The sequence below is a fragment of the Ursus maritimus genome, unplaced genomic scaffold (assembly GCF_017311325.1).
Source record: "Ursus maritimus isolate PB19 unplaced genomic scaffold, ASM1731132v1 scaffold_8, whole genome shotgun sequence".
In the NCBI taxonomy this organism is placed as follows: domain Eukaryota; kingdom Metazoa; phylum Chordata; class Mammalia; order Carnivora; family Ursidae; genus Ursus; species Ursus maritimus.
Genome location: NW_024426996.1, coordinates 80,204,914 through 80,218,596, shown reverse-complemented (window position 1 = coordinate 80,218,596; position 13,683 = coordinate 80,204,914). Strand labels below are relative to the sequence as shown.

At 44.5% G+C, this 13,683-nt stretch overlaps 1 protein-coding gene across 12 annotated transcripts in view; it reads left to right on the top strand.

Annotated features, from left to right (window-relative positions):
• Positions 1-13,683, top strand: part of GRK4 (G protein-coupled receptor kinase 4) — a 91,474-nt gene that overhangs the window by 58,068 nt on the left and 19,723 nt on the right. For all 12 annotated transcript variants that reach the window (XM_040625160.1, XM_040625154.1, XM_040625161.1 and 9 more), the window contains one exon: positions 1,935-2,125. In XM_040625160.1, the coding sequence (XP_040481094.1) occupies positions 1,935-2,125 (191 nt within the window). The remainder of the gene's footprint in view (positions 1-1,934; positions 2,126-13,683) is intronic.

Genomic DNA, 13,683 nt, shown 5'->3' with positions numbered 1-13,683 from the left:
AGGATTTTTACATCTCCGTTCATCAGGGTTATTGGCCTGTAATTTTCTTTTTTTGTAATGCCTTTATCTGGTTTCAGTATCAGGGTGATTCTGGCCTTGTAAAATGAATTTGAAAGCCTTCCTTCCTCTTTCAATTTTTTTGGAATAGTTTGAAAGGATAGGTACTAACCCTTCTTTAAATGTTTGGTAGAATTCACCTGTGAAGCCATGTGGTCTTGGGATTTGTTTCTTAGGAGTTTTAAAATTACTGCTTCAATTTCATTACTTATAATTCGTCTGTTCATATTTTCCATTTTTGTGTGATTTGGTCTTGGGAGGTTGGGTTTCTAGGAACTTTTCCATTTCTTCTAGGTTATCCAATATGTTGGTGTGTAATTATTCATACTGATCTCTTATGATTCTTTGTATTTCTGTGGTGTCACTTGCAACTTCTCTTTCATTTCTGATTTTTAAAAAAATTATGTATTTAGATATATATAAACTAGATATATATAAACTAGAAGTTTATTGATTTTATTTATTTTGTCACAGAACCAGGTTTTAGTTTAATTGATCTTTTCTATTGTTTTTTAATCTCTTTCATTTATTTCCACTTTGATCTTTATTATTTCCTCCTTCTACTAGCTTTGGACTTTGTTCTTTTTCTTGTTCCTTTAGATATAGAATGAGATTATTTATTTGGCATTTTTCTTGTTTCTTGGGGTAGGCCTGTGTTGTTATGACTGTCTCTCTTAGAGCTGCTTTTGCTGTGTCCCATAGGTTTTTGGAAAGTTAATTTCCATTTTATTTGTCTGGAGGTAGTTTTTTATTTCCTCTGTGAGTTTTCCTTCATCCTTGATTGTATTTTTTCCTCTCTGCTTACAGTTGATCAGTGGTCCTGACCTGTACCTGTGTAACACTCATTCCCTCCTCCTTCCCCCAGCCCACCCTGGCTGGCCCACAATGTGATTATGCATGTGGACAGTCCAACACTTCCTATATAATTTATTGTGTATCTAGCCAAGTTATTAGATACAATACCAGCCACAAATACTTAGAAAATAAAAACTTTTAATTGATACCATTTACAACAGAATCAAGAAACATCATAATCTAGGCAAAAATTTAATGAAAATGTGCAAGACTTCTACGCTGAGATCTAAAATGCTATTACAAGAAATTAAAGAAGACCAAATAAATGGAAGGGTACCATATTTATGGATTAGAAGTCTCCATGTATGAAGATGTTGGTTTTCCCAAATTGATATATACATTAAATGAATTAAATGCAGTCGCAGTCAAAATCCCAGCAGGGTGTGTGTGTGTGTGTGTGTGTGTGTGTGTGTGTGTAAATTGACCTACAAACCAATAGAAAAGTGGGCAAAAAACTTGGACAGGTACTTCACACAAGTAGTTCCAAATGGATAAATATATAAAAGTATGAGAAGTGATTCCTGTATTTGTATATACAGAGAAATGCATACTAAGACCACAATAAGAGACAACTATACCTTCAGCAGCATTGACTGACAACATAAAATGTTGGAAGAATGTGCAGCAGCAAGACCCCTCTTGCACTGTGGGAGGGTGTATTAACTGTAATTTATCTTGTATGCTGAATGTGGGTGTTCCAGAAGCATGGAACATAAGTGCTCAACGATTAGAGCATAGCTTCGATGAATCTGATCATCCCAAGTGTCTTTGTGAAGAAATACACCTACCCACTTAGCCATAGAAAGTTCTCTCCTCTTGGTACAGAACTGCCATAAGATCTTTGACAGGTAAACGTCCAAGCAGCACCAGATGCATGGTATGCACTTCCCTGAAGCATACAGTGTTGGGGCATCCTAATGATAAATCTCCACAGAATATTTGAATAATGTTAGCAAATAGAGTAAATCACCAATGAATGAGCAGGTTTTGTGCTTTGTTTTTTATGATGCTGTTGTCTTTAGGTTAGTTTGTCCTACACTTATGAAACCAAAGATTCCTTGTGCTTGGTGCTAACCATTATGAATGGAGGGGACTTGAAATTTCACATCCACAACATGGGCAACCCTGGCTTTGATGAGCAGAGAGCTATTTTCTATGCTGCCGAGCTGTCCTGTGGCTTGGAGGATTTACAGAGGGAAAGAATTGTGTACAGGTAAGAACAGCACGAACTCCTGGGGCCTGGGAGCCTGTTCATCCTGAGCCTGAGGCTCCCGCCGGGCTCCCTCTGGCCACCCAGGAGCCTGGGCAGGAGGGCTGCGGTGGAGCCCTTTGGTGGCCATTTGTAGGGTCTGGTCACTCACACTGTTGGGAATATGGTTGATCAGTGGTGGACCTTGGTTTCCTTTTTAGTTCTCTTCGATCTCTAGTAGGTTGGTTTTATTTGTTAAGTTGATCAAATATAGGCAGTGTTACTCATGTAAGCATGAGAAGAGCCCATTTCCAAAATAGTTCTATTTAGGACTGTGGACTCCGTTCCAACAAAATAGTGTCACGACTGAATGTCTCAAAGTAATAATATTTATTTTAGTATTTTGCATCTTAGAATTCAGTAAAGAAAATTTAATTTAGGGGCGCCTGGGTGGCATAGCGGTTAAGCGTCTGCCTTCGGCTCAGGGCGTGATCCCGGCGATCTGGGATCGAGCCCCACATCAGGCTCTTCTGCTATGAGCCTGCTTCTTCCTCTCCCACTCCCCCTGCTTGTGTTCCCTCTCTCGCTGGCTGTCTCTATCTCTGTCAAATTAATAAATAAAAAATCTTTAAAAAAAAAAAAATTTAATTTAATTTAATAGGTAGAATTAAATTAGTATGACCAAATATTTAGTTTTAGGGAAAGCGGTCCCTCCAGCCACCCTTTGGGTGTGGAGCTCCTGGGCTCTGACACACTTCTCGACCACTCCCCGTACAGCTCTGTCCCTTTGCCTCTGTGCAGACATCCACCTCCGTGTGCGGACCATTCCCTACAGGCGTTTCTCACTTTGCCCTTTCTCCTATATTTCCAAGGGGTCTGTGTATCCCCCATCTTCCTCATCCAGTTGGTCACCAAATCACCCCTGAATTTCCCTAGTCAGTCTTTAGGGTCACCGGCTTAGTTCGTGTCTTCCTTAGGTTACCTGGCAGGCAGACACTTGAATGGTCTCGCTGTTGCTGGTCTTGCTCCGGGTCCTGCTCTGTGAGACCAATGGCAGGCCTTCCTGTAACGTGGATCTGAGCCTGTCATAGCGTCCCTAGCTTGGAGCCCCGTGGGCCTGGCTCTCCTGACCCTGTGTGATGCCGCTCCCCACTGACTTCTCCAGCCTGGTGCCCCGCTGCACCCTGAATGGGGACTCTCTGCCTTCGTGATGGACACATATTTGCAGCTCCCAGAACTTCTCAAGCGTCCTCACGTCTTCATACCTTTGCACATGCTGTCCGCTTGTCAGAGGCCTTTCTTCACTGCAGCCCCTCTGCCTTCATTCTGGGAAATTGCAGCTCATCCCTAAGCTCCTCACCCCTGATAATGGGGGTGCATGCTCCCCTGGGGCATCTTCAGAGCACCTGTGCTGTCCCACTGAAGGGCTGGTCACACCAGCCGCAAGCTTCTCAGAAGGCCTTTGTTCTGATGAACTCTTGGCTTTGTCTCACATTTCCCAGGCCACATTATTCTCTCTCGAGGGCCAGATATCAGGCCTGGCCACGGGGCTGGTGCAGCACCCCTGAGGTGTTGAGCAAGGGGTGGACTGCTGCCTTGGGAGCCATTCCTACAGACACAGGCCGAGGTCTGAGTGGAGAATGCCTTGTCACCACACTCGCAGGGAGAGACTGGTGGTCCCGAAGCAAGGAACAAGCCTGTAGGAGCTGTGATTCCTCTTTCACTCCGAAGGACCGTAGAGTTTATTACAATTCAGAACCGTTGAGCCCCCGCTGCTGGCCTCCAGTGTGGAAGACACGCAGGCCTGCCGTGCTTTATGGCTCTTCGCTTCAGTGTGCTTCACGAGTACTGCCTTTTCTACAAATGGAAGCTTGGTGACAGCCCTGCACTGAGCAAGTGCTATGGGTACTACTTTTCCAGCCACACTGGCTCACTTCGTGTCTGCGTCACATGTCGGTGATTCTTGCAGTGTTTTATACCTTTCATTATTTTACTTGTTAGGGTGATCTCTGATCTCTGATGTTACTTTTGTACTTGTTTGGGGGAGCGACGAACTGCACTCATAAAAGATGGCAAGCGTAACCAGTGCGTGCTGTGTGTTTCTGACTGCTCCACCGACCGGCTGTTTCCCTCTTTCTCCTCCTCTTGGGCCTCCCTGTCCCCTGAGATGCAACAATATGGAGATTAGGCCAATTAATAACCATGCAATGGCCTCTAAGTGCTCAAGTGAAAGGAAGAGTCACACATATCTCACTTGAAATCAAACGCTAGAAATGATAAAGCTTAGTGAGGAAGGCATGTCTAAAGCCGAGATGGGTCAAAAGGTAGGCCTCTTGCGCCAAAAGGCCACGTCACAAACACCAAGGAAAAGTTCTCGAAGAAAGTTAAGAGCGCTACTCGTACTCCTGCGAACGCATGAGTGATAAGAAAGCAAAACGGCCTGATTGCTGATAGGGAGAAAATGGTGGTGGTCTGGATAGGAGACCAAACCAGCCCCAGTGTTCCCTTAAAGCCAAAGCCTAATCCAGAGCAAGGCCCCGACTCTCTTCAATCCACGAAGGCTGAGGGAGGTGAGGAAGCTGCAGAAGAAAAGCCTGCAGCTAGCAGAGGTGAGTTCGTGAGGTTTAAGGAGACACAGAGGTGCCGGGTGTGGCAGCACGTGCTGATGGAGAAGCTGTAGCAGGTGCTGCAGAAGATCCAGCTGGGATCGCTCGTGAAGGCGGCTCCCAAACAGCAGATGCTCCGTGTAGACGCAGCAGCCGTATCTGGGGAGAAGATGCCATCTAGGACTGTCCTAGCTAGACAGGAGACGTCAGCGCCTGGCTTCAGAGGCTCAAGGGACAGGCTGACTCCCCTGTTAGGGGCTAATGCAGCCGGTGACTTTAAGTTGAAGCCAGTGCTCATTTACTATTCTGAAAATTCTCAGGCCCTTAAGAATTACGCTACCTCTCCTCTGCCCGTGCTCTACAAACGGACCACACAGCCTGGACGACAGCATCTCTGTTTACAGCACAGTTTACCAGAGATCTGCAGCCCACTCTTGAGACCTGCTGCTCAGAAGAAAAAGATTCCTTTGGAAAGATTACCGCTGGTTGACTTTGTACCTGGTCAGCCAAGAGCTCTGATGACGTATGGCGAGATCAGTGTTGTTTTCATGCCTGCCGACACAGCGTCCATTCTGCAGCCCACGGAGCAAGGAGTGATTTTGACTTTGAAGTCTTATTATTTAAGAGACACACTTCACAAGGCTGCAGATGCCGTAGATGGTGATTCCTCTGCTCGAGCTGGGTAAGTCGAGAATCTTTTGGGAAGGATTCACCATTCCAGACGCCATTAAGAAAATGTTCCCATGGTTCAATATCAAGACTAACAGGAGTTTGGAAGAAGTGGGTTCCAGCCCTCATGGAGGACGTTGAGGGGTTCAAGGCTCAGCGGAGGAAGTCACTGCAGATGTGGCGGAAACAGCCAGAGAACTGGAAGTGGAGCCTGGAGAGGTGAGCGAGCTGCTGCCATCTCAGGATAACACTTGAACGGATGAGGAGGTGCTTCTGTGGAGGAGCAAAGAAGGTGGTTTCTTGAGATGGAGTCTACTGGTGACGATGCTGTGATGAAGATTGTTGAAATACGACAAGGATTTAGAATATTGCATAACCGTAGTTGATAAGGTGGCGGGGTTTGAGAGAACCGACTCCAATTTTGAGAGAAGTTCTACTGTGGGTAAAATGCTATCAGGCAACATCACATGCTACAGAGAAATCATTTGGGAAAGGAAGAGTCGATCAGTGCAGCAAATTTATTCTCTTGTTTGAAGAAACTGCCACAGACACCCCAACCTTCAGCAGCCCCCCTGTGATCAGTCAGCAGCCGTCACCATCGAGGTAAGACCCTCCACCAGCAAAAGGATTACAGCTTGCTGAAAGCTCTGATGATGGTTAGCAATAAAGCATTTTTTAATTAAGGCATTCATTGTCTTGGGGGCGCCTGGGTGGCTCAGTCGGTGAAGCGTCTGCCTTCGGCTCAGGTCATGAACCGAGAGTCCTGGGATCGAGCCCCAGATTGGGCTCCCTCTGCCCCTCCCCCTGCCCCTTTTCTCTCTCTCTGTCTCAAATAAACTCTTTAAAAAAAGGCATTCATTGTTTTGTGAGACATCATGTTATTGCACACTTAATAGACTACAGTGTAGGGTAAACATAACTTTAATATGCGCTGCAAAACCAAAAAATTCATTTGATTCATTATATTGTGATAGTCACTTAATTCTGGCAGTCTGCAACCAATCCCCTATATCCTCTAAGGTGTGCCTCTATTACTAGATCAGTTAGAAGATTTTCTTCTCCCCCCAACCTTTCACCTCAGGCCCCCACTTGCCCTCAGACAGAGCAGGGAAAAGGCATGGGCTGGCCAGCACTTAGCGGGAACTTAGCACGTGTCCACAACAGCCACCATTAGGAGGTTGCGCTGTTGAATGAACGACCGATGGCTTTCAGTCTGATGGTGCATCCCCTCCCCTAGAGACCTGTCAAGCACCGCATTCATTCTTTGAAATTCTTTCTTGTTGTCAGAGGTTGCCTCTTGACAACCCTTATCAGACCAGGTGCCAGAAAGATGACCTTTCTTTTTGCAGAGGGAGGGTACAAATAAAAATGCTTTACTATTTCAGCAGTCTAAGGTCAGAGAGGTGGAGGCACTCAGGCCGGGCTTTGAGCCATCCTTAGGGTACAGCATGTTCGCAGTCAGAAGAAGAGCCTGGGTCCCCGCTCACTCTCTGTGGGAGCTGCCACGAGCGTGCCAGGCCTTCACGCGTGGGCCTCTCGTGGAAGCACCAGCACAGATTTGGCAGCTCGGGGGGAGCAGCTAGACCTCATGGGCTCCCAGAATTCTTTCCAGCATAAGCGCTTTAAACTGGCCCAGGCCTGATCAGGGAAGGCTTTCAGGAGGAGCCAGGACTCACGTGGGATCTCGGATAGATGGCTAGGATCGGAGCAGAGGGTGAAGGGACCGTTCTTCCGGCGGAGACGTGCGCCGTGTTTGCGTTCTGGAGAAAGTGGGCAGAGGAGTGCACGTAAACCAGAGTGGCCGTGGAGACAGGAGGAAGGAAGAAGCAAACCTGTTGGCTTTCTCTTGCCCCTCAGGCCCTAGGCTGTGCCCTTTGCATCTGTTACTTATTTGGAGAAAAGGTTAAAAAGTTACTAAAATGCCATAGCATCCTAGAGGCCCTTTTATTCCAGATATGATTATCCCGGAGCATTTCATCTCTCTTTGTCTGTCATCCTCTGCTGTTTGTTCGGATAAAATGCCTGAAACAGCATCACAACAAACCACAGAAGGAGTGCCAGGCTCAGTGTGGAGCAAGCACAGCGCTTACGGGAGTGGGGGGACAGGGACAGGCAGGGAGGCGGTGTTGACTGTGTGAGTGGCCTGGGTGTGTGGTTTTGGGGTGTAGTAGTTTGTGTCATACCTTTAGATATGTCTACTTGTAACGTGGCTTTGTCTGAATTGTTCGATGAGAAAAAGCAAGTGAAAGAAATAAGTGTACATATAGAGAGAGTCTGGAGAGATAGATCATGGTTTTCAGTGTGCAACCATATCTTTATCTAATAGTCAATCATTTGTTTCAAACAAAACAGTACATAAAGACATCTGTGTGGGCACGCATCTCCAGTCCAGCTGAGTACTCTCCCTCCCAATGTCTTTTTGTGACATATTGCCTGTTCACCATGCAGAAATCTGAAGGGGCCTGTTGCCTTTGGGGTTTTAAATGTCCTTCAAAAATTAACTGAGGAACATAGCTTCTGTAAAATCAGATGAACCAAAATGCTTTTAGCTGGGGACAGGCCCCATGAGTGCCCTAGCACCATCTGAATATTAACATGCAGGAATGACCAGATCCTTATTAAATAGCACTTGAGTCTCTGGGCAGTGTGGTTGATCCTTGAACAGCATGGAGGTTGGGACATCGACCCAGTCGAAAATCCACATGTAACTTTGACCCCCCCAAAACTTACCTACTAATAGTCTCCTGTTGACTGGAAGCCTTATGATGACATACACAGTTGATTAACACATATTTTGTATGTTATATGGATTCTGTATTATACTCTTACAGTAAAGCAAGCTAGCAAAAAGGAAATGTTAGTAAGAAAATCATAAGGAAGAGAACATACATCACAGCACTGGGACTGTAAGAAAAACCACGGGTAAGGGGACCCAAGCCGTTCAAACCTATGTTGTTCAAGGGCCAGCTACACTTTCTTTTCACATAAAAGCTTTTCCCAAGACTGGCCTGAAGCCTCAGGGAAGTCCTGGCCTACCAGCAGCTGGATATGGAGAACAACTTTCTCCCTGTTCTTCAGCTGCTCTGGGGACGGTGTGTTCTGCTTTCCATTGTTTGGGTAGTGAGGTGTCTTTTAAATCAGAAGAATTATTTTACATAATAATGTATAGTCTGTATGCAGGTGAATATGGCAAAAGGCTATGAAAATTTTAAAGAATTAGCTTTTAAAAATGTTTTCGATTTTACCACTATGGAAAACAGTAAGGAGGTTCCTCAAAAAAGTAATAATAAAACTGCCATGTAATCTAGCAGTCCCACTTCCGGCGTATTCTAAAGGACATATCCATAGTGTGTCAAAGAGATGTCTGCATTTCCATGTTCACTGCAGTGTTATTCAGAATAGCCAACAGACAGAAACAACCTAGGTGTCCATCGGTGGGTGGCTGGATGAAGAAAATGTGGTATACACATCCACATGGAATTATTATTTGGCCATGAGAATGAAGGAAATCCTGCTATTTGTGACAACACAACGGACCTTGAGAGCACCATGTTAAGTAAGATAAGCCAGACACAGACAAGTACTGCATGATAGCACTGATATGTGGAGTCTTAAAAAAAAATGTCAAGCTTGTGGAAACAGAGTAGAAAAGTGGTCACTAAGGGCTGGGGGGCGGGGAGTAGAAAGATTGGCAAAATGGCACAAACTTTCAGCTATAAGATGAATAGCCTGAGGATATAATGTAAAACATGAAAATAGAGTTGATAACACTATATCGTATAATTGAAATTTGCTAAGGGACTAAGACTTCAATGTTCTCACCCAAAAAAATGTGAGGTGGTAGATGTATTAATGAGCTGGTGTGGGGGAATCCTTTCACAATTTTAAAGAAAAAAAAGTTTTCAATTTCACTGCATTTTCTAGCAATTACAGAAACAATACAATAACATCCAAAACAGATAAATGGGTGAGGGGCTGGAGATGCCTGTGTTGGCTGTTTCTCAGTGCGCTCGCCTGTCAGATTCCAGAAGGGTCAGCCTCCGTGCTCCCTCCTAACCATGGCCATCTCGTCTTGGGCATGCTCACCTTTAAAGAAGAGCTCACACTGCAGAACGGGGCATCATTTCTCTGTCTCTGTAGATCGACCTTTCTGCATATTACATACAAATAGAATCATCATGTGGCCTTTTGCATCTGGCCTCTGTCCACCAGCATAATGTTTTCGAGGTTCGTCCATGTTTTAGCGTTTATCAGTACCTGGGTCTTTTTTATGATGGAATAATATTCCGTTGTCCTTTTGCCAGTTGACGGGTGTTTCTGATTGGTTCCACTATTTGGCTGTTATCGATAATGCTGCTATGAACATTTGTGTATGAAGTTTTGTTTGGACATATGTTTTCAGTTCTCTTGGGTAGATACCAACAAGTGGAATTTCTCAAGAGCATGGAAAATTTACGTTTACCTTTTAAAGACAGTTTCAAGCTCTCTTCCAAAGCGGCTGTACCATTTTACATTCATTCCAGGGCTCCATCCCCTCACATCGTCTCCAACACTTGTTAGTACCTCCCTGTTTAATGCTAACCCACCTCACTGGCTGTGAAGTGACATCTCATGGTGGGCTTTTGTGTTTTTTGTTTTGTTTTGTTTTTTCTCTTGGTAGTTTTGATTTGTGTTTCCCTGAAGACTGATGACATTGAGCATCTGTTCATGTGCTTATTGACCATCCTCACATGTTCTTTGGTTAAATGTGTATGCAAATATTGTGCCCACTTTCAATTGGATTATTAGCCTTATCACTATTAAGTGGCAAACATTCTTTTTTTTTTTTTTTAAGATTTTTATTTATTTATGTGACAGAGAGACAGCCAGCGAGAGAGGGAACACAGCAGGGGGAGTGGGAGAGGAAGAAGCAGGCTCCCAGCGGAGGAGCCTGATGTGGGACTCGATCCCGGAACGCCGGGATCACGCCCTGAGCCGAAGGCAGACGCTTTAACGACTGCGCTACCCAGGCGCCCCGTGGCAAACATTCTTTATATATTCTGGATACATGTCCTTTACCAGATGTAAAATTTGCAAATACTTTCTTCCAGTCCGTGGCTTGTCTTTTCATGTTCTTAATGGTGTCTTTTGAATTGCAAAAGTTTTTAATTTTAGTGAAGTCCAACTTATCAGGGTTTTTTTGTTGTTGATTACACTTTTGTTGTTTCTCTAAGAAATCATTGTCTAACCAGCAACGTGAGGATTTTGTTCCATGTTTTCTCTAAAGATTTTATGGTTTTAAGTTTTACTTTTAAACTTATGACCCATGTTAAGTTTTTAGTACAGTGTGGGTGGGTGAGGAGTCCCCATCCCAGCACCATGTGTTGAAAATTCTGTCATTTCCTCATTGAACTGCCTTGGCACTCTTGTCTAAAACTGACCCTGAGAGGGTGGGGTTGTTTCTGGACCCTTGATTCTATTCCATTGGTCTGTACGTCTGTCCTTCTGGCAGTACCATACTGTCGTGATTACTGTGACTTTGTGGTAAGTTCTGAAATTGGGAAGTATGAGGCTTCTAACTTCATTCTTTTTTGAGATTATTTTGGCTATTCTGGGTCCTTTGTATTTCCATATAAATGTTAGGATCAGCTTGTCAGTTTCTGGGACAAAAATTGCTGCTAAGGATTACATTGAATCCATAGTTCAATTTGGAGATAATGGACATCTGAACAATACTAAATCTTCTGACCTATGAACACAGGATATCTTTCCAATTATTTAGATATTTTTAAATTTCTCTTAGGAATATTTCATACTTTTCAGGATATACATCTTGTACTTTTTTTTTTTTGCTGTTAAGTTTATTTCCAGATTTATTGTTTTTGATGCCATTTCAAATTCAGTTGTTTCGTTTTTGTTGTTGTTGTTGTTGTTTTTTAGAAAGAGAGCATGAGTGGGTTGGGACAGAGGGAGAAGGAGAGAATCTTTTTTTTTTTTTTAAGATTTTATTTATTTATTCGACAGAGATAGAGACAGCCAGTGAGAGAGGGAACACAAGCAGGGGGAGTGGGAGAGGAAGAAGCAGGCTAATAGCGGAGGAGCCTGATGTGGGGCTCGATCCCATGACGCCGGGATTAAGCCCTGAGCCGAAGGCAGACGCTTAACCGCTGTGCCACCCAGGCGCCCCGAAAAGGAGAGAATCTTAAGCAGGCTTTACACTCAGTGTGGAACCTGATGTGGGGCTTGATCCCACAACCCTGAGATTGTGACCTGAGCCGAAATCAAGAGTCAGGTGCTTAACCAACTGAGCCACCCAGGCGCCCCTACAGTTGTTTTCTTAATTTCATTTTTGGACTATTCCTTGCTAGTGTGTAGAAATACATCTGATTTCTGTACATTGATTTTGTGTCCTCTCTCAACTCCTTTATTAGCTTTAGAAGTTTTGTTGTGAATTCCTTAAAATTTTCTGCATATAGAATCATGTCACCTGGGGTCCCTGGGTGGCGCAGTCGTTAAGTGTCTGCCTTCGGCTCAGGGCGTGATCCCGGCGTTCTGGGATCGAGCCCCACATCAGGCTTCTCTGCTAGGAGCCTGCTTCTTCCTCTCCCACTCCCCCTGCCTGTGTTCCCTCTCTCACTGGCTGTCAAATAAATAAATAAAATCTTTAAAAAAAAAAAAAAGAATCATGTCACCTGTGAATAAAGACAATAGGCTCATGTTTGTTTGTTTTTTTTTCCCAACTAGAATCCTGCTGCTTCTGTTGGTACTTCACGAGAGGGAAATTTGAATAGACATACAAAAGCTTGAATCAGTGCACCCTCCTGAGTCTTCTGAAGCAGACTAGAAAAATCAGTAATTAAAAACCAGGTTGATGAATGCTGTTTACATTTATATACAGTGAATACAGAGAAAAGACAATTTGAAAATTATGTAACTGAGGTCAGATCTGTCCCTTCCCTCCCATCAAGTATCCTCCGTGTCACTGTCAGAGTCAAAATCTCAGGTTTGCAGACTAGAGGGTCAGGCCTAATATTGTAATTCTTTTATGTTTAAGAATGTGGAGGTTGTAATTTTTAACTGATACCAAGTTCAGATATTTAGTGGGTAATAAGGTCTTCAGTTATTTTTCTCTCACTTGGGTTTGATTTTGTTTTACGTTTTCCTTTTGTGTAGATTCTTTAGGTTACAAGGCCAGTTCTCAGATTGAGAGTTGAATTTTGATACTTACCTTAATCATTAAATTGGTTTTGCTTTGTTTTGATTTGTGATCCAGAATCTTCTCAAGACATTTCTTTGCAGTGACAGCTTTATTGTATACTCTTACCAATAAATCCACTGTTCTGTGTGGGCATTGGGTGAGTTACTGACATTACTCCTGCCACCGCTGTTACAACACACTTCCTTTCAGAGCCAGCTGAGCCGCAGTGCGTGGTGGCAGCTGAGTGGACGGCTGGAGGGCCGGTTTGGGGCAGGGCCTCTCACGCTGGCCCACAGCCTGCTTTCTGAGCAGCTCTGCAGCGGTGCTGGCCCACACTTGGAGCAGTGAGGGTTAGGGTGTCCCGGGAGAAATTTAAAGTAGTTTGGGGGGCAGGTGTTGTGTTGATGTTGAGCGTAAGCCCACATAAACGAGGAGGCTGTGGAGGTTCCGAGGCAAGGGAGGGCTCCTTTGTTTTTAATAACATAAGGATTTTTTTAATGCAGAAAAGAATAAAGGGAAAACCAAAAATGCTCATCATCCCACCCTGATAGTGCAAGAGCATATGCACATGGCTGGAAAATGCAAAAGCAGAAGCCACCCGCCCCTCGCCCCAAGGGGACCGTGACTGCTGTGGCATGGCTGTCACCACAGGAAGGTTCCTCTGCAGCCACTCAGGGTGCATTCACATCTTCCTGAGCTGCTAACAGGCTCACTTATCGTCTTTTCCTGGGGGTGTGGGTTTTGGCCTGAGCAGGTTTTACACTAACTGTGGGGTCCTGGGAAGGCTCACTTCAGCTAGCTCCTGGTTCTGCCTCTTCGCAGAGCTTTCCCGAGTCCAGCCGCCTTCCATCTGCTGTTGCTCTCGCGTGGAGGTTCTATTAATCTGGCCACAGACGGAGGGGTGATGCTCAGGGGAGATGGGGTGTTATGATAGGGCCACTTTTGAAACCAGAGTTAAATATAAATCCTCTGAAAAGTAAATATTTTCTTTCAAAAGGAAGAAACAAGCAGTTTGGAATATTACATTTAAGATAGTTTAGCCTTTAGTGATCTGTATTTATTTGAAGTCTGTGGTATCCCTCCTCCAGTCATGGCTGTTGATTACATGCTTCCTGCTGCAAGGCCTGGGC